The sequence below is a fragment of the Parambassis ranga genome, chromosome 2, assembly GCF_900634625.1.
Source record: "Parambassis ranga chromosome 2, fParRan2.1, whole genome shotgun sequence".
Taxonomy (NCBI): domain Eukaryota; kingdom Metazoa; phylum Chordata; class Actinopteri; family Ambassidae; genus Parambassis; species Parambassis ranga.
The window spans coordinates 38,084,957-38,105,052 of record NC_041023.1 but is presented as its reverse complement, the minus strand read 5'-3'; the positions used below and the strand labels follow the sequence as shown (position 1 = coordinate 38,105,052).

Genomic DNA, 20,096 nt, shown 5'->3' with positions numbered 1-20,096 from the left:
TGGGCGATATTGGTGGTATTTTTATATATTTGGATGGCATGCCACACCCTTTACCTGATCGAGATGCAAATGTGTTGATTATGTAATATATAAGAGCAGTAAGAATGCAAGAATTATGGCTGTTTGTAGGAGATGACAACTTCATTTCTGCTGGTGAAAAGCTGAGACACTGAGGACTTATCAGGACGGAGAAAGTCAGCCCAGAAAAGCAGAGTAGAAAAGCATATTTTAATAAGTAATATTCCACGTCCTCCTTTTGTTCATGTGCACATGCGTGTCATGAAAATGTATTTGTTTTGTTAAATATAAGTAATTCATATAACATGTTTCACAAATTTGGGGCAGACGAAAAGTGTGTCAGTAGGCTACACTCCATGGAGACAGGAGAATCGGGGCAGCCACACAACAGCTATGAAGGGAGCGGAGCGCACAAGATAAATCAGATTTCTGACGCCTCTTTTCAATATCAAAACCTTAGAGATGCGTTCTTTTGCTTCCAGCAGCAGATTTGTCAGAATAATTCTGCTAGGATTAGAATATTTATTGAAGTATTGGCCAAATCCAAATTTTTAAAGGATGCCGGTTGCAGCTGTGTTTCGCTGATATGATTGCCGTGAGGGCACAACAATGGAGATCACGACAATGATGGAAGCTTCCAGGGGACTCTGTCAAACAGCAGGCAACAGTTAATCAAATTGCCAGGCACAAAAGGCAGCAACCAATGGGGAAGTGCACAGCAAAAGCGAGGGGAAATGAGTCATTTCATGTTTGTCACTTTTTTGCTACTTTTGCTTTCTATCCACTGCAAAGCAGTGAGTCATGCTGTGAGCTCCCCTTGGTGCTGATTGACAGGCTGTCCAGGAAGCAGTTTTATCGAGTGCTTGATCAGCACAGACGCTTACTCATCGGCAGGAGAGGAGGTCATCTTAGAAATGTATATTAATCTTCAAATTCTCATTGTTGTCTCCCACCTAGTGGGATGTAATGAGGGAGAAATAAAGGAAAATTTGAAAAATTCGATTAGTTTGGATGTAACATTTGCACGCTGTTCTCCAAAGAGTGCCATTTTGAAGTTTGGATGATATTTTTTCCATGTACATGATTAATTTTGTGCTGCAGCTCACAGCTTTAATTGCTTAGATTAAAGTCTGGGGTGACAAAAGCAGCACTTGAGAGTAAATGGGACCTCTGCAGTTCTTGTAAAACCCAATCTTTTTGGCTGTGGTGGCTTTTGAATAATGCATTGTACTCTTGTATCTTGTTTCAGAGAACTGGGCATTCCACGCGGACATTTGGCAGATTTACCCATGGTGTGTTGTCAGTATGAGCTTTACACCAATTGTTGTACATGTTTTCCTGATTTATTTCACTAATGACACCTATATTGCTTTATGTTTTACTGCTTGCCACTAGTGTGGGTTATGTTGATGTACATCCACTCACACAAAATAATATTTTTGCTCTGTATAATGTCCTTGACGGTTTGTGGTATAATATTTGGCAATACCTATTTCTTTATATTCCCCATAATTATATTGATTTCCCTTGCAAGCTATTTCACTTCATTTGATACAGATGGGTGGATCTACACATGCTAATGGTGATTGTTCATGTGATCATTACTATTATGGAATTAGGATGTGACTTGATTTGAGGCGCAATGAGGTGCAACCTCTTTTGTGGTCCTCCTCCTTCACAGGCTCTCTAACCAGTAAACATATCTGTCAGCCACCCAGCAGTTTGGCTGGTGATTTTTAGACTCTAATGGGTACGAAGAGGATTGGTCGTGTGGGTGAGAGAGATGCTGGTTTCCATAGTAACGGTGCTCTCCCGTCTGCCCTCTCTTGCTGCCACTATGGAAGCGAAGTTTTCCGCTCCTGCCGAAAGCAAAGCTATGGTAAAGCTGCCTGTCTTGATTCACCCTGTGCTGACTTCATCTGTTTCTGATGTAATGTGGCCTCAGGCTGTTTATTTTGACCCTGTCTGTGCTTTCTGTTTCCCTCAGGCCTTTTCCCTCTCCTGCATCCTCTTGTTTTGCTTGATAGATCAGCACTCAATGTCTCTTCTTGGTTGTCGTCTTTCTGTTTTATTGTGAAATTCCCTTTTTTTTGCATTGCTGTTTTGTTGCGAGCTCCAGACCTGAGGGAAGAGCATCCTAACATAACCCTCCCCCCACCCCCATGCATTTTATAAGCCGCAGCTGGCTTCATGTCACACTCAAGTTTTAGCCCATTTATTTCACTCTGGGGGCTCTCTGCGGCTCTTTTCAAGGACCCATCAAAATGTGTGCTGCTAAGCAAACGTGAAATGTCATTCATACCTGCTGTTGTTTTCCTTAAATTCTTTTTTGAGTTTTTTTTCATCCATCTTAACTCATGTGGTTTTATTTCAGACTCTGAGACCACAGAGGACGAGACCACAGAGCCTCAGATGGAAACCAAAGAAGGGGCCGGGAGGCACCAAGACAAGGCTGGCCGAAGAGGACCTTCGGGTATATCATTTATGCAGACAAATGAATATATAACAGCTGCAGCAGTCACTACAACCGAAGTCTTCTGATATATTCAGTCTGATTTACTGCAGCAGCAATATTTGCTGCCAAAAACACTTGTACAAAATTATGAATCAGATTGATAGATTTATAGAAGGCTGTTATCAGCTTGTCCCAGAATGTGCTTTGGAAGAAATCCGATATGGCAGAATGCATTAATCCCTCATGGTGTGATGCAACAGTGTGACACACTGCCCTAGTTTTCTGCAGGGAACCTGTCTCAGGTCCCTGTCTTACTGTGTGGCTCCGCAGGGAGCACACAGCCACAAAAATGGAGACTGTTTCTGCTGAATAAATGAGGCTAAAACCAGGCATCGATTATTAAATAAAATTAGGATGTAAAAGGGAGCAAGACCCCTCCTTTTACATAGTATAACATCCCCTTCTGCTATGTAGCCAAGGTGATCCAGTTAGGGAGAGGAATGTTGTCTCACGCTCAGCTTTCTGACCTTCACAAGTATCCTGGTGCTAAAGCACTATATGCTTTTAGTGTGAACACTCAAAATAGCAAGTAAAAATTCCCCGTTGCTAAATGCTCAGCTGCAAATTTGAATTATTAATATGAAATACAGTGCAAATAATAATTCTTTTCAACAGTTCAAATCCTTCACTAGCACTAACAGGCCAAAACGTCATTACATGTTTTTTTTTTTCTATAAAACAACTTTCTTGGTGTAATCTTATCAAGACCACATCAAACATTTCACTTTCGTGATTCTTTAATACAGAGTTTTCAGGACATTTTCTGCAGTAGCAAGTGTTGCACAGTCGAATCGAATTCCTCAAAGTGTATATTTGTGTGGTGGATTCACAGAACCTGCATGCCCTCACCACCATTCCTGACCAGGCAACAGGATGTCTGAATATAGATCAGAAATATTGACACCCTTCTCTTCCTCCTCGCACACAAAGAAATGTTATATTCTTCCCTCGCACACACTGTTTGCACTTTCTTAGCTTTCGTGTTGGCGGGCTGACTACACCTTCGTCACGTCCCTCTGGAGACTAGCAGCTAAAAAAATAGAATATCAAATGAGGGAGGGAGGTGATACATCATTTGTTTTCTTTGTGCCTCTGCTGCAAACTAGTGCCTTGAACGAAGACGTTCTGCCTGTTTGATGCAGCAGAGTGGGATACAATTTGGCTTGTAGTGTCACTTTTCCTGAAAGATTCCTCATCTTTATGATATCATTCATGCTGAGTCAGTATTATTTCATTCAATCAGTCAAGCAGTTTTATATGCTCGACTCCTTCGAGGTTCTCTTCATTAACCCGAGATGCTGACTGCTCTCTCTTATCGCTGCCAAAGCATTCCTGTCTCCGTTGCTCATCACTAAAATGTCAATCATTACCTGATTTGCGATGTACGAGGATCTTTTTAAGTACTGCACGCCTCAGACGTAGCTCTTTCTGTTTCATTTCCTGTTTTTAGGCAATCAATAGACTATTTATCCAGCATGCTCTTTTTTATTCTTAATGATGCTCCTGTTTTGTAGTTTGATTATAAGAAAGGCATCACATTTATAACTGTCTCTCCCCCTCTCCCCAGGTGAGGGAGGAAGGATGATGGACTATAACCCCGATGCTTCAGACCGCAGGGCCACCCTACCCGGCACCTATGACCCCGTGGTGGAGCGAGAGCTTCGCGCCCTTGGCTCCCGCCCTCCAGGCCCTCACTTGGACCCCACAAACCCAGCCAGGCAAGGCCTCGGTGGGGGCTCTGCCGAAGGGGCCCCACCCGTCCGTCACCTGGGCGTGGAACCACTGATCCGGGCGTCAAATGCTAACCTGGCCCGGCCCATTCAGGGGTCAGAGGAAAGTGTTTCTGTAGGCAGCGACTACTATGGAAGCATGTTCAGCCTCTACAGAGGGAGAACATTTTCTATGCCGTTATAGCACATGGCTTTTTATTTCCAGGATTTTACTAAAAAAACACAAAGACTGGCCACAAACCCTAAATTGCAGATACGACACATACGGCATGACATTATATCCTCCATAGACCTCATGTGCAAAAATTGTATTCCATTTTTTTACTCATTTTATTTGATCACACTTTCCTTTGACTCTCTCTTTGCTGTGAGTGTGGCTTGAAACATGAAATATGATGAATAATATAAGTTAACCAAGCATCATTGTTTATGTTAATATTTTTGCCATTACAGAGGATACAGTGGTGCAATATAATTATTATTCAGCACTTCTGGAAACTGTGATAACTTTTTACCCACTGCATGTTTTCTACAGCAGCCCCTCACTTTTGGATTAACAGCATATCTTTATAGGTTTGCAGTGGCATGAATGGGCTTTGTTCCAAGCTGTTTATAGCATGAATGCTCTCACTAATTAATGATCATGTGATCCACAGGTTCTTTTTAGGCATGGTGTTTTTGTATACAAAGTTAGAGCAAGGGCACTTTTTTTCTATATTTGTGTACTAAAAGTGTTTTGTTGTTTTTTTGCTGCAACATGACTACTATTATTTGTCTTTGCATCATTATATATTGTCTGATGTGTTGCTCAACAAGAGCAAAGACACAAGTTGTGAATATAAAACAGACAAAATGACACCCGTGGACATCTTTACTCTTCCGAAGACTTTCTTCGCAACTGTACTACAAGATCTAATCACACACCTCCATTTCCCCTCGACCCTCACCCCTCTAGGACTCATACTGCTGATGAATCAGAGGGACTCTCCCCCCACTCCCAGCCACCTCTCAGCACACACAAAAACAGCATCAGTGCCCAAAAACAAGAAGTGGAACCCTCTCAGACAGGCCAGTCATCTGGTGTTAACAGTGTTGTCATGACACCCAAACTGGCTCGTGCTGGACCCAAGATCTTCGACAAGGTTCGGGCTTTTGAGGAGCGAAGGGGGAGTGTGGATCTGCCAAGAGTGGCACTGTCCTTAGAGTTAGACGACAGTGGAAAAAAGTCAGGAGGCCCCAGCAAAGAGGAGAGCCGGATCCTGGAGGGAGCAGCTCAGAAAAGAGCTGCATTTAAGCAACGGGCTTCTTCTCTAGAGGACAGGACGAGCTACTCCCAGAAGGTCCAGACATACCAAAGCAAGTTTGCAGAGGAGCTCCAGAGGATCAAGAAACTTGTGGGGAAGCCAAGCTTGAAGAAGGCATATTCAACTGAGCAGCTGTCAAACAAAGATAGGCTGAATGCAGGGAAACTAGAGCCCATTCCTCCTCAAGTAGTTAAAAAGCTAGAGGCAAGGGATCGAGCCCTGGAGGAGAGAAAAGATGGGGAGAAGGAAGGAGCAGGTCTGGGGAATCACAGTAACATCCCTGGAAAGGATAAGATGACACAGCCAGGTTCACTAGGGAAACCAGGGGATAACTCATCACAAGGAAGCACAGGGAAAATCTCTGTTACCATGGAGACACCACCAGTTCACCAGTTACCAAGGCAACCATTGCCAACAGCCACGAGGACAAGCCTCATCAGGTTTGAAGATTTTCTTTACTGATGGATTTGTTTTAGATTGAAATTATTTACTGATCTAGTATTATTCCACATTTGTCATTGTTATGTAACAGTCTTTATGTCTTTGTATGCAGGGAAACCATACAGAGCTTGCAGGCAGCTGACAAAGACACACTGGCTGCCTCATCACACAAATCTTCATCCTCTTCCAGAGACCACAAAGCAGACCACAGATCACCGAGCCCAACAGGGAACACGTCATGCCCAAAAAATTTAAGGGAACCAGGGTTCCAGTGTCCACCCAAGCCCCCCCGCAACACCCCGTCAGCTTCTCCTTCCATCAGCCCGCTCCTAAAAAAGAGGAAGGCGGAGGTGGGGCGGACATCTCCAGCCCTAAAAGTGAATATCCCTACCATCCTGGTGGAGGATGAACCCATGGAGATGGAAAAGGCCACCGACAGGAGCAGGAGGAGGGATGGTAGACTTCGCAAAAACAGCAGGGGTCGCTCTGCTCAACCCAGGTCTCCAGAGGAAGGTAGGATAAATTTATTATCATTACTTATAAAGAATGATAACATAACAGGCAGCACCCACACAAATCTGTCATCACAAGTGGCTAAGAAAAGAACTAGAACAAGTGCACATTAAAATAATAAGTGTGTGTGTTATATTGTCCAGCATGGAAAATTAATCTAGTACTGGGACTTGTTGCCATCGGACACAGACTCATTGATTGAACTCATTTCACATGGAAACCCAAAAAAGGAAACTAGCCCATTTTAAGGCCTAACCCATTTACTGTTCCTCATAAACCTGACCTGTCGCCTCCAGGGAGCTCGTCTGACGACTCCTACCTCTCTGCTGACGAGGAGCCAGCCGAGGCCCCAAGGTTTGAGACGCCTCTGAAGGACACCACAGAACCTGGTGGCTCTAAGGTGATGCTGAAATGTATCATCAGTGGCAACCCAGCCCCCACAGGTGAAGAGATGCAATATATTGATTACATTATTCATATGCATACATTCTTCCCCAGTTTGTCATGTGTTTTTCTGTGGCTTCTCAGTAACATGGAGGAAAAATAACATGGAGATCCGGAGCGATGCCTTCCATGTAGTTAAATCAGAGGGCGAGCAGCACAGTCTACTGATAAAGGAGATGAGGCCGAACAACGTGGGGTCGTACTGCGTCACAGCTGTCAACACAGCGGGCAGATCGTCCTGCAGCGCCCAGCTTCACATCCAATCAGGTGAGAGAGAGAGAGAGACCATGGAAGGACATCACACATTTGGCGTTACAGTGACACATTTACAAGCATGGAACACACATTTAAATGAAGACAGAGGCACATGAAAACGAAGCCGTCCTTGAAATACATGAACGTGTTGACTCACTCGCTTTAATCCACTGCCAGCCCTCCTCCGCCTGACATTCTGTCTTAATGACTACAAAGGCCTGCTGGAGCTCAGCATCCCAACCGGGGCTCCTCGCTGCGATAGTTGCCATGACAACCTATTAATTCTTGAAGGCGCCGAGCTCCCCCTCTATGTGGATTCAAAGCACAGAGCTGCCCCGTCACACTAAGGTCTCCTGAGTCTCAGAGGCAGCCGCGGCATTCAAATTCTAAACTTAATAAATATTCCTTTTGGAAAAGGTTCCTATAATAAATGCGCCTGCAGTGTCATTGTGTTTATATTGTGCGGTTTGTGTGAAATGCTTGCAACGCTCTCACAGCTCATGTATATGCAGCTTGCACCATTTTGTTAACAAATGAGAGCACACTCTCTGGTGCTGCCTCACCACCACCACAGGGCCTCTGTTGCCATATTAGGCCAGCTGAGTCTAACTTGCTGGAGTATTTTTAGCCGGCCTCTTGTTCTCTCGGGTAATTGCTGTCTGCTTTATGTTCCCGCGTGCTGCAATCATGGAGCTTTTCATCACTCTAGATTTCACGCTACAGGGCTTGGAGATGGAGTTGTCAAAATGTGGAGGGAGATTATGTGATTCATTTTCGCTGGTTTAGGTGGGAACAGTAGATTTTTCTTTTTTGGCAGGGCAAAGCCAAAGTAGTGGGAGGGATTGATTTGGCTTCAAAGGATGTCAAAGCTCACTATGGTGTAGGAGATTAACAGTATATTGTGTATTTTTTGCATGAACTATCAAAAGTCTTTTATATTTTGTGTTTAAAAATAAATAAACAAGTGTGCTGATGCAGTGTGGGGAACAATTATACAAGTCCTGTAACTAGAACAAGCCTTATGCACAGAAATGGATTCTTGTCAGCACAAATGGTGGCCCTCAGCCATAGTCTCAGTGAAAACACTTTTTCAGCTTGAGTAGTCCAGTTTAAGGTCTGCAGATACTGCGGATGCTTTTAGCCTAGGACATACCTCTAGCCATGAATTTTGACACAATATCATAGCAATTACATTTTTTGAATTAAAATGTAGCAAATATTACAATAATATAATAAATTCAGTGATTAATCAACTATTTTGTATATTATTTCTGTGAGAATATGGACTGAATAAAGAATGGAGCTAGCTGGCTCAGACTGCTGAGCAGTTGTGTAAGAGTTGGCAGGTTTACATAAACACTCCAGGGAGTTTTCCCCTGGTGCTCAGACGCTGCTCAGAGATGTGACTGTAGGTAGGTTGTTTTTCCTTTTTTTTTAAACCAAGATTTCACATATATATAGCAGAATTCTTTTCCACTGATGGATTTTTTTCATTTCAGTCAGTTGTGTCAGTGTCATCTGTTTATTACTGATGTGTGAGTTTAACAGCTAAAGGGAAGAAAGGGGAGAAGGTGGCATTATGTTTTTGAATTCATTCAGACTTTAACAGAATCTGCCGGGATTCCAGACACTGTGTCTACTCTGGAACTTGTGGGAATAAGTGAATGATGGGTTCAGGGATTAAGGGATTAATTGAATATCTGTTCAGTTACGGTCACTTCAGAGTGGTCCCTACGCCCTTAGGAGTGTGTGTGTGTGATGCATGCGGCCCACTCTGCTTGAACATACCACTCTTACGCTGACAGCTGCTCATCTCGGCAGAAATATCAGCAGGAAAGCAAGCAACGACTGTAAACACTGGAAAGCTCTGACAGATTGTTCTTGTTGGAAAGGTTTACCAAGCCACCCTAGTGCTGTGTTCACCATATTTCAGAAGGATTTGATCTTAATTACTTCTATTAAGAAGTGTGCAAATCAGAGCTGACCTTTTAATGAACCCAAATAAAAATGAATTAGACATAGCAGTAAGTTTCTGTAATGCTTATGGCCAGGATTGCTCTCCTGTTGTCTTCAGAGCACATGCAATGTGTGATAGCTGCTGTTTGCCATGTTTCCCCAGATGTCAGCAGTACAGTCCAGTCAGATGAGGAGTACCTGAGTCCGCAGGAGGAGGCGATGGAGGTTAGGGACTCACCTTGTCTGACGAAAAGGGTCCACTTCAAAGAGCCTCCCTTATTTCAAGTAAGAGTCAGCAGCTCAGTTTCTAGATGGTTTCTGCTGGACATATCCTCCTGACACAGCTGCATCTACCGCCATCTTTACACTGTGATTCTTTAAAAGGTGGTGCCATGTGACCAGGGAGTAACTGAAGGTCAAGATGTTGTCATCTCGGCGAAGATCAGAGGGCAGCCCAAACCAATTGTTCACTGGTAATACTGCCTTAATCTCAAATGTATGACATCAACTGTCACATTCCTCTATTATTAAACAGTAACTTTGATGGCACCAGGTTTAAGGACGGAGTCACAGTGAAGACAACAGGGCGCTTTGCTCTGAGAGAAACAGAGGATGACGCCAGTGAAATGAGAATCAGCTCAGCTCAGAGGTCAGACGCAGGGATTTATGTTTGCAAGATCGTCAACGAGTATGGTTTCAAGCAGGCAGAATGCAGAGTGGACGTCAGAGGTGAGTGATGAATAACTGTCATGTTCAGTCATGTTAAAGGAGTATTTCCTCAGGGTTAATCTGTTTTTTTTCAGCACCTGAAACACAAAAGACATTAAAAATCACCCAGGAAGTAAATGACGTGGCAGTTAGGGCTGGGGAGTCGGCCATGTTTGAGTGCTACATCACAGGACCTCCAGATGTGGATGTGGACTGGCTCTCCAATGGGAAGCTGATCCAGCCGGCACTGCTCAACTGCAAGATGCACTTTGATGGGAAGAGGTGTGTTTATTTGTGTCCTTAGTTTTGCTAGCAGCAACTCTAGTTCTAAAAGGTGTTTTGTTCTTTTCTGTAGATGTCGTTTAATGCTGAATTCAATGCACGAGGATGACAGTGGGACATACACTTGCAAGCTGAGCACTGCTAAAGGTGAGATGCAAACACCTTGTTCTTAATAACACCTTATAAGTACTGACGACTAACGTACATGTGCATCTTTAGAGGAGCTGACCTCAAGTGCAAACCTAAGAGTCACTCCATCGAAGGAGCCGCTGTTCACTCGTAAACTGGACATCCTGGAGGTCATTGAAGGTCGTACTGCACGCTTTGACTGTAAGGTGAGCGGATTACCCGCTCCACGAGTCACATGGATGCATTTTGGTAAGAATTTCCATCAATGTGTGTGCATGATTTTGTCAAAGTCACACTCTTCAGAATGTTTTATTTACCATGTTAACATTTTCACAGAGACTCCAGTGGAGGAAAGTGATAATGTTCGCATCCTTCAAGAGGGGGGTCGTCACTCGCTTGTCATCGCCCACGTCAGCAGTGACACAGAAGGCTTTTTCACGGCAGTGGCTGAGAACTTTCACGGGAAGTCTGAATGCACTGCTGAGCTGTACATGCAAGAGCCCAGAGCTGCCATCACTTCACACATGTAAGAGCAAAAAGACAGAAAAGTTGTGCAAAGAGTGGAGATCAGAGAAACTCATTTATTTTTTCTTTCCAGGGCCAAGCTGGAGAAGATGCCATCCATCCCAGAGGAGCCTGAAATGCTGGAAAATGAAGTGGAGAAGAGGACCATGCCAGATTTCTTCAAACCTCTGGCTGATGTGGAGGTGATCGAGGGGAAAGAGGCAGTCCTTAAATGCAAAGTAGCAGGCATGCCCTACCCAACTATCTCCTGGTACCACAACGGCAAGCGCATAGAGAGCAGCGAGGATCGTAAAATGACTCAGTGTAAGCAAAGAACCCATAACAAGCAAAACAATGAAATCGATGGTGAATAAGAATGTCATGTGTCTGTTCTCCAGACAGGGATGTCCACAATCTGGTCATCAGGAATGCTTGTCACGCTCATGGGGGAGTCTACAAGGCCGTCATTGCTAATAAAGTGGGCAAAGCAGCCTGCTATGCTCATCTATATGTCACAGGTAGGGACAAATGCTCAATGTTGGATGCTGTAGTTTACAGAATACAAGATTTTCCTCATATCTTTATGTATTTGAAAATAGGTATTGTTCCTGACCCTCCTGATGGGCCACCTGTGATCGAGGCCATAACAGGAAAAACTATCACCCTCAGCTGGAAGAGACCAAAGAGACTTGATCCTTCATTTGGTAGCTTCTCTTTTAGACCTCACTATGTCCCTGTATGTCACCCCGATGACAGATTTAAACAGCATATGTGTTTGCAGATGCTGGCTCCTTGCTGTATGTGGTACAGCAGCAGCCTCTGGGCTCCATCCAGTGGTCCGTCGTGGTGTCTAACATAAGAGAGACCAACTACACTGTCACCTCTCTGTCAAAGGGAGTCCGCTACGCTTTCAGAGTGCTGACGTCCACAGGGAAGACGCTGAGCAAACCATCACCTGCTACTGATCTGGTCCAGCTGCTAGACAGAGGTATCCAGTGCAGCACAAAGACAACATATGCATGTTGACCAAATGCTAAGTGTAAGGTTTTGATGTGTGCAGGACCTTATATGAGGAAAGCACCAGTCATTACGGAGAAACCAGACGTTGTGTATGTTGTTGAGAACCAACCTGCGAACATCACTATCACCCTGAACCACGCGCATGCAGCCGTCACCTGGAAAAGGTCAGCGCTTTTCCTTTGAATGATTTATGATTTAAAGATACAGAGGCAGCATGATACATCATCTGACTTCTCTTCAGGAGAGGCGTAGTGTTGGTCAGCAGACCCGGGATGTACGAGATGAGCATGCCAGACGATGACCAGCACACCCTGAAAGTACAGCGTGTCAGGAGCACAGACGTGGGTCAGCTGGTGGTCACTGCGAGCAACCAGTTTGGCAGCGACCTCTGCACCATTCAGCTGGCTATGGCAGGTCAGTTCAGGCACATCCCCACATGATAAAAATTTATGTGAACAAGAATCTCATCACCTTCTTCTGTAGTTGCTCCTAAATTTGAATCCATCATGGAGGATGTGGAATTGCACGTCGGGGAGACGTCTCGCCTGGCTGTCGTGGTTGAAGGGAAACCAGACCCTGATATACTGTGGTACAAGGTATGATGCTCAACAGAACACAGATGTTATCCAAATGAGTAAATATGAACAGCTGATTGGTCATTTGCAGGATGATTCGCTTCTCTGCGAGAGCAGCCACTTCACGTTTGTGTACGATGACCCGGAATACTCGCTTGTCATCCTCAACGCTCAGCCCGAACACTCAGGGGTGTACACCTGCACTGCAAAGAACCTGGCTGGCTCCAACTCCTGCAAGGCTGAGCTCACAGTTCACACAGGTCTGCCACACTAGAATCAGTTCTGTATTGAGAACTTTTATTTAGCAATACAGTGAGAAATAAAAGAGGAGATGTTCTGTTGTTGAAAAATGAAAGCATCTGTTACAATGCCTGTGCTCCTTGCAGAGCGACAAGAAGCAGCCGAGCCAATGGAGGACGAGGGGACCATTCTGAGGAAAATGAGGCGTTTGACAGATTACTATCATATCCACAAAGAGATAGGGAGGTAAGTGGTGGTGCTGCCTCGTTTCTCTTCAGACACAGCGCTGACGCTAATGGCTGTTTGAGTGCTCAGGGGTCAGGCCGTGGGAGGGAGGTGGGGTAGGACGGGGAGGGGTAGCTTTACCTGCTTAACAACAGCAGACTGAAACGAAAGATGAGTCACCAGCCTGCGTGGGGTGAATATCAGCCGACAGATGATTTGTTTTGGTCTGACTTGGCTGAGATCGGCTCTGACTGAATTGTACAATAAGAATATAGCTTTCTCAAATAGCAGACAAAATGTATAGTTTATAAACAAGAAGTGATAAATGCGTTGGTTAAATCTACTGTTTTTCCTAACAAGCTTGTGGTTCTGCAAATCTGGTTTGTTAGCTTGCTCAGACTAATATAAATCATATAATAATCTTAAATCAATGTCTCAGCTTAACACAAAAAACTGTTGCTATGATAACAAATTCCAATGTTAAGTAAAACTTTACTCTTAAAGTGTGTGAATCTTGTTTCAGGGGGGCTTTCTCTTACGTAAAGAAGGTGACGCAGAAGAAAGGAAAGGCCGAGTTCGCAGCCAAATTCATCTGCGCTCGAGGAAAGAGGAAAGCCTTGGCTCTCAGAGAGATGGATCTGCTGTCCGAGCTGGACAACGAGAGGATCCTCTACTTCCAGGATGCTTTTGAGAAGAAGAATGTGGTGGTGCTCATCACTGAGTTGTATCCATTTTATGCTTAGCAAACAGGATTGTCTCCAGTTTTCTCTGGTTTATTTTCAAACAAAAGTGCACTTAAACGCATCTCAAGAAAGCATTAATACTAATGTCTTCTGCCGTCCCCTGGAGGCATGAATGAAGCAGCTTTTTCTCTGTGACTCACTGTCTCTGAGCGGAATTAGCAATAGATTGGATGTGTGGGAGTTTTGCTCATTTATAATTCATCTCTCATGCACCTACCACTTGGACTGTGCAGTCAAGTCGCAGTATTTTTCCTCATCTGTGTGTGTAAAGATGTCACGAGGAGCTGCTGGAAAGAATGGCCAAGAAAACAACAGTGATGGAACTGGAGGTTTGTGTGCTTCTGCTGACTGCACTGCGCTGTTATTATGTAACGTGGCTTTATGTTTTAGCCCCTTATGATTCACATTACAGATCCGCAGCAGTGTGCAGCAGGTTCTGGAGGGTCTTCGTTATCTCAACCAAAAAAACATTATTCACCTCGACATTAAGGTATCGCTTCACCTCAGTTTGACCGAAGTGAAGGTTGTTTACAGTTCTTATACTCTTGTCGTTCTTGTTTTACACCCCTTCCAGCCAGAAAACATTTTAATGGCAAGTCCAGCCAGTGACCACATCCGCATCTGCGACTTTGGAAATGCTTTGAAATTGGGGGCTTCAGAGGATTATTACTGCAAATACGGCACGCCAGAATATGTTGCACCAGAGATTGTTAACCAAACTCCCGTTTCCATAGCAACAGACATATGGTAAGCCACCTGTTCTCTTGCATGGAGAAGTGACTCCACACCGCAGGTAGTTGCCAAATTCAAATCATTCATCTGTCCTGCTTTTTCCCACAGGCCTGTTGGTGTCATCACCTACCTCTGGTATGTTGCAAATTTGAACATCATCGTACACAAATGGTGTTTACTTCTCCTTAGTATTGATCTTTTTTTGTTTTTTTAATGTGTTTTAGTCTTACAGGGGTGTCTCCGTTTGCTGGTGAGAACGACAGAGCCACTGCCTTAAACATCCGGAACTACAATGTGGCGTTTGAGGAGAGCATGTTTTCTGATCTCTGCAAAGAAGCAAAGGGATTTGTCATCAAGCTTTTGGTTGTGGACAGACTGTAAGCATCTTCACTCCAGTGTCCAGTGATTTACATTTACAAATAACAGCCCATCCTCAACAGATCAATGAAGAATGAGATTTTTTCAGATTTTTGAGAATAAAACTGAAATGTACAAGTAAATATGTAGATATTTTCTGACATTATAGTTGTAAATTTAAGAAAAAAAATCAAATTAATGAGAAAATTATAAACATGAGTTGCACTCATTAGAAAAAAATACTAGGAAAAATTATAGTTTGCAAGAAAGAAATCACAAATATGAGACATTTATGTCTGAGGACATGAGATTAAATTTAGCACAGCCAAAATACTTCCACTATGTCTAAACCTTAACTGCTTTCACTCTCTTAGGAGGCCCAGTGCTGTTGAGTGCCTTCGTCATCCTTGGTTCAAGGTGAGCTGCCATTTTATAAGTCTAACGTCCTGCCTCAAGCTTTCATTGTGCTGTAGGTTTTATTTATATCTCTCTTCACCAAGGTTAATGACGACTCTGCTCTTTTTGTCTTGCAGTCACCAACAAACAAGAGTATCAGCACAGCTATGCTGAAGCAGGTTTTGTCCAGGAGGCGATGGCAGGTGAGACAACAGGATGTGAAAGTCAAAAATAACTTCAATATATTATTGGGTAAATGAATTTCTTCGTCTTTTTTTAAGCGCTCTCTGATCAGCTACAAATCCAAGATGGTGATGCGCTCCATCCCCGAGCTCCTCAGTGACTCGTCCAGCCACGTCTCCATCGCTGTGGCCCGGCATTTAAAAGAAGGCTCCCCTCCACCCTCCTCTTCGTCAGACTCTGACGCAGACGTGGATGAGCTTCCTTTTATCCCCATGCCTCTGTCCATGGTCTTCTCTGGTTCAAGAGTCTCCCTTAATGAGATCCCAGGGGATGAGGATGTCACCGGTGCTGATGGGACAAGGAAAAACATAGCTGTAGTAGGTACCAGTGGAGGGACGAGTAAAAGGATGAAAGATGAAGAGGAAATCCCAAATGAAGAGAGAATTGAAAAGACAAATCGAGTTCCACTTCAAAAAGGATCCAGTGTAGAGTCTGATGAATCGCAGACAAAGGCAAGACGGGCTACCATGAGGAGAGGCAGCTCTGCTGATTCAGCACTGCTTCTCCACATTGACCCAGAAGAGGAAAATGCAGATCAGGCTTCAGAAGCAAGTAGCAAGAATCTGAAAAAGGCTGTTTCTATGGAGCTACCTAATCGCAGCCCAAGCCCTGGAGCAGCAAAGCTAAGCCAGGAGGATTATGCCCTGAAACTGGAACTGATGAGGCAGCGGCTGCTCAGAGGAGGAAATGTGGACAAAAAGATGAGTGGCCTGCGAGGACCCCTGTTCGAAACACTCGGCATAGAAGACGAGAGGCAGACGGGATCTTTAGATCGAAATTTAAGGAGATCTAGAACAGCAGAATCTACACTCACCAGGGCTGCATCTTCAGAGAGTACAGGAGAGGACATGCCAAAGACCAAAGTTTTTCGCAAAAGCGCCTCCTTCACTCAGGGGGACTCTGAGCCTATGCCCCTGCACCGCAGGTTCGGAGCCCCATTAGAGATCCCATCTGTGAGCAATGGTAGCGTAGATGGGAAGAAACTCCAGGAGGCAATTTCAATGTCTGCACTGACAGAGCAATCAACACTTGAGTCTGCACCAGGAAGATCGGACCAACAGCAGAAACATAGAGTGAAAGAGCAGGATGGGAAGACAAGGACCAAAACAGAGCCAGAACATGCAGATAAAGTAGAACCTGAGTCTAGATCGCCCTCTGTTATCACTCCAATAATTGTAATAGAGGAGGAGGATGAAGTAGAAGAGAGCAAAAGAAACCAGGTGTTACATATTCATGAAAAGGAAATCACTCAAACACCTCCTGCTGCAAATGAGTCAGCAGATACATCACCTGAACATCCTGCGGTATTCTCCAAAGTAGCAACAGCAGACCAATCCCCTGGTTCTGTTTCCTCTTCATCAAACTCTGATCTTCCCACCATCGCTCGTCAGCCAGTGCTCAGAACAGATATCAAAGACATCGACTCAGAGGAGGTCTTTGAAGCAAGGTTTAAGAAGCGGGAGTCATCTTTGACGCGTGGCCTTCGAAAGCTGACCAGGAACAAATCAGAAGAGAGATCACCTGTGTTGAACCGAAAGGCAGCAGAAGGAGAGGAGGTTTACAGGCCAGGACCAAGGGGAGCACCTTTGGAGATGGTCTCCAAGGGGCTGCAGGAGAAATCCAAATCAGTTCAAGATCTAAGAGAAGAAGATAAGGAAACAGGCCTGGGGCTGATCGGGAGGTTGTCCTTACGGGCGAAGAGGTCTACATCTGTTGAAAAGAAGGGTGAAAAACCAAAGGAAGAAAAGCAGGAATCAGCTGCAAACAAGAGGGTTTCATGGGCTGTTGGTCGCAGTAAGTCTCTGGACACAAAGGAGCTGGATGAGAGAAAAGCTGAGGAGTCATCAGTTTCTGCAATGAGGCGTAAGTTTGAGTCCAAAGTAGCAGGAATCTCTGCCAAAATACGGACTCAGTCAGAGGAGAGGAAGGATAAAGATAGCAAGGGGAGTCAGAAGGAGCTGCTTCAAAAAGATTCAAACAAAGTCACAGACTCTCCTGTCCTGGCAATGAGGCAGAAGTTTGAAAACAAAGTGGCTGAAATATCTTCAAAAATCCGCAGTCAGTCTGAGGAGAGGAAAGGAGACGCAGAGGGAAGGAGCACACCGCTGTTCTCTCGCCACCGCCATTCACACTCAGAAGGCCGTGGGCTTAAGGGCATGGGCATCCCTGAGAATCAGCTGGCGACACAAACCAGCGCCGCCGCATCCAAGGAATCAGTGGACTCCACTTCCAGCATCCAATCTGAGAAAACCTCAGAGAGTGACAGAAGATCCCGATGGGACAGATGGGGTCGGACACGAAGCAGGAAGGAGAAAACTCCTTCCCAATCTGATCTGCCCTCATCAGTCCCCAAAGAAGAAACAAAGAATGAAGAGTTCATCCGCTCGGCTTCAGATTTCGCTCCGGTGTTCCACATCAAACTCAAAGACCACATCTTACTGGAAGGGGAGTCTGTCACTCTGAGCTGCCTTCCAGCTGGAAGCCCCCCTCCAGAAATCACATGGATGAAAGGTACCTCTAGTTATCTTAATGATAACAATCATCCAAACAATGGTGCTAAACTTTTTCTCTGTGTTTCAGACCGGAAGCCGTTGGAGGTGGATGACAGGATCAGCCTGATCTCCCACCCAGACGGCCGGCAGCTTCTTATGATCATGAAGTCCAACCACAAGGATGCTGGAGTTTTTGAATGTGTGGCGATCAATCAAATAGCGACCATCACTACCTCCTGCACACTTTCAATAGCTTGTAAGTCTGTTTTATTCATCTTAAAGGGCCAGTGTGGAGAAATGTTGGGTTACCTTTGAACAATTGTGCTTATATGAGCTGGTTTTATCTAACATTTCCATTTTCTGACCCATTCTCCTGTTTTCCACCCTTGAAGGCCACCCAAAACGACCAGGAACCCCTGAAGTCCCTCAGACTTACAACAACACCGCCCTGGTGTTGTGGAAGCCAGCAGACACAAAATCCCCATGCAGCTACACTCTGGAAAGAAAAACAGAAGGTGAGTGGGTAAATTTAATGGTTTGAGTCAGTTAATTAGCACGCCAGCACTGCCATCTAGTGTTCAATACCAGGACTACAAGTACATTTTACCTTTATATTTAACATGAAATCCAGCATCTGTGCTTAACTCCATTGTGTGTCTATAAAGATGCAGCAAAGCCACATAAAGCTCACCTCTGTCCTGCAGGTGATTCTAAATGGTTAACTGTGGCCACTGGAGTGGCTGACTGCTACTACAACATCACAGACCTGCCACAAGGAGGCACCTTCAGGTTCAGAGTTTCCTGCGTGAACAAGGCCGGACAGGGGCCGTACAGCAACTGGTCTGCTCCAGTTAACCTGGACACATCAGGTATTTTAAAAAGGAAATATTATATGTGTTCATAGAGAGTGTAAATGAATGAGCCTCATACTGTTGTTCCCACAGGTGGAGGAGCTACGCCTGTGGTCGCCATAGTTAAAACAGTCCCTGAGCCTATTGTTACCTCCTCAGTCACTGTCCCTCCACTCAAACCAGTCCAGAACAATACCCCCAGAACCACAGTCTCCATCACCACCTCCACCTCTACTCCATCTCTCTCACCCAAAATGGCTGTCACTCCCACACCTCCACACTCCCATCCTTCCAGCCCTTCAGCAAACCCTCCCTCGCCATCTGGAGGCACAGCGCTGGAAAAGTTAAGCTCCGTTCTTCCTTCCTCCCCGACAGTCAAAGCACCTCCACCCTTTGTTCTTCCTAAACCCCAGAGTCCAGTTAATGTGGTGACCCCCATGACTCAGACACCTCCAACTCTTGTAACGCCGCCCTCAACTCCAACAAAACCAGCCGCAGTGCCCACATATGTCCCCACAAACACCACCGCCCATGTTGCCCCGACCCCCGTCTCCTTTACCCCGCAGGTGCTCCAGACCTCCAGTCTGAGCCCCATCGGAGAGGGAGCCAGTACCCCTACCCGAGGAACCCCCTCAGGACGTGCTACACCTTCCACTGCTCTACGACAAGGAGTTCCACAGAAACCGTACACGTTCCTAGAAGAGAAAGGAAGGTGAGTTTGTGTTGTGTGTTGAGTATGTGAGACTGGGTCATTTTAACCTGAACTGAAATCATAAGATGACTTTGATGTCTTCAGGGGACGGTTTGGAGTCATTCGAGAGTGCAGAGAGAACGCCACAGGTAAAATCTACATGGCCAAGATCATTCCCTACACTCAGGACAACAAGCAGGATGTCCTGAAGGAGTACGAGATCCTGAAATCTCTTCACAATGAGAAGATCATGGCTCTGCATGAGGCCTACGTCACACCACGCTACCTGGTGCTGGTGGCAGAGTACTGCACCGGCAAAGAGCTGCTGTTCAGCCTCATTGACAGGTAAGATAGCAGATGTTTCACCTTACAATGACAAACTCACACAGAATTATACAGCAAAAGTTCTTTTTTGCATACTTAAGGTTTCGTTACTCTGAGGACGACGTGGTGGGATACCTGGTGCAGATTCTGCAGGGAGTCGAGTACCTCCACAGCCGGCGCGTCCTCCATCTGGACCTCAAGTCTGACAACATCATGGTGACCAACCTCAACGCCATCAAGATTGTGGATTTTGGGAGCGCTCAGAGTTTCAACCCTCTCAGCCTCAAGCACCAGGACTCAGGAGCAGGAACGCTGGAATACATGGGTACAGACACTTGTCAACTTGTCTCTCAGCTGCTTTTTGAAAACAGAAATTGTGACATTATTCTTTTCCTTTTTCAAATTAAA

At 45.0% G+C, this 20,096-nt stretch overlaps 1 protein-coding gene across 7 annotated transcripts in view; it reads left to right on the top strand.

Moving 5' to 3' along the window:
• LOC114446033 (striated muscle preferentially expressed protein kinase-like) overlaps positions 1–20,096 on the top strand; it is a 28,490-nt gene that overhangs the window by 6,711 nt on the left and 1,683 nt on the right. For 3 of the 7 annotated variants that reach the window (XM_028421438.1, XM_028421429.1, XM_028421453.1), the window contains 37 exons: positions 2,393–2,491; positions 4,101–4,251; positions 5,219–6,007; positions 6,121–6,521; positions 6,818–6,964; positions 7,050–7,232; positions 9,340–9,461; positions 9,561–9,649; positions 9,730–9,905; positions 9,980–10,166; positions 10,240–10,313; positions 10,386–10,544; positions 10,632–10,821; positions 10,894–11,123; positions 11,198–11,317; positions 11,399–11,503; positions 11,581–11,787; positions 11,860–11,983; positions 12,061–12,233; positions 12,303–12,415; positions 12,486–12,654; positions 12,781–12,880; positions 13,383–13,583; positions 13,874–13,931; positions 14,015–14,092; positions 14,177–14,349; positions 14,443–14,469; positions 14,559–14,711; positions 15,066–15,108; positions 15,225–15,290; positions 15,369–17,841; positions 17,911–18,078; positions 18,215–18,337; positions 18,527–18,691; positions 18,767–19,385; positions 19,470–19,709; positions 19,790–20,013. In XM_028421438.1, coding sequence (XP_028277239.1) covers positions 2,393–2,491; positions 4,101–4,251; positions 5,219–6,007; positions 6,121–6,521; positions 6,818–6,964; positions 7,050–7,232; positions 9,340–9,461; positions 9,561–9,649; positions 9,730–9,905; positions 9,980–10,166; positions 10,240–10,313; positions 10,386–10,544; positions 10,632–10,821; positions 10,894–11,123; positions 11,198–11,317; positions 11,399–11,503; positions 11,581–11,787; positions 11,860–11,983; positions 12,061–12,233; positions 12,303–12,415; positions 12,486–12,654; positions 12,781–12,880; positions 13,383–13,583; positions 13,874–13,931; positions 14,015–14,092; positions 14,177–14,349; positions 14,443–14,469; positions 14,559–14,711; positions 15,066–15,108; positions 15,225–15,290; positions 15,369–17,841; positions 17,911–18,078; positions 18,215–18,337; positions 18,527–18,691; positions 18,767–19,385; positions 19,470–19,709; positions 19,790–20,013 — 8,919 coding nt within the window. Of the gene's footprint in view, positions 1–1,267; positions 1,311–1,728; positions 1,898–2,392; positions 2,492–4,100; positions 4,252–5,218; positions 6,008–6,120; positions 6,522–6,817; positions 6,965–7,049; positions 7,233–9,339; positions 9,462–9,560; positions 9,650–9,729; positions 9,906–9,979; positions 10,167–10,239; positions 10,314–10,385; positions 10,545–10,631; positions 10,822–10,893; positions 11,124–11,197; positions 11,318–11,398; positions 11,504–11,580; positions 11,788–11,859; positions 11,984–12,060; positions 12,234–12,302; positions 12,416–12,485; positions 12,655–12,780; positions 12,881–13,382; positions 13,584–13,873; positions 13,932–14,014; positions 14,093–14,176; positions 14,350–14,442; positions 14,470–14,558; positions 14,712–15,065; positions 15,109–15,224; positions 15,291–15,368; positions 17,842–17,910; positions 18,079–18,214; positions 18,338–18,526; positions 18,692–18,766; positions 19,386–19,469; positions 19,710–19,789; positions 20,014–20,096 lie in introns of all 7 variants that reach the window. The other 4 variants (XM_028421478.1, XM_028421470.1, XM_028421444.1 and 1 more) reach the window with 3 other exon arrangements.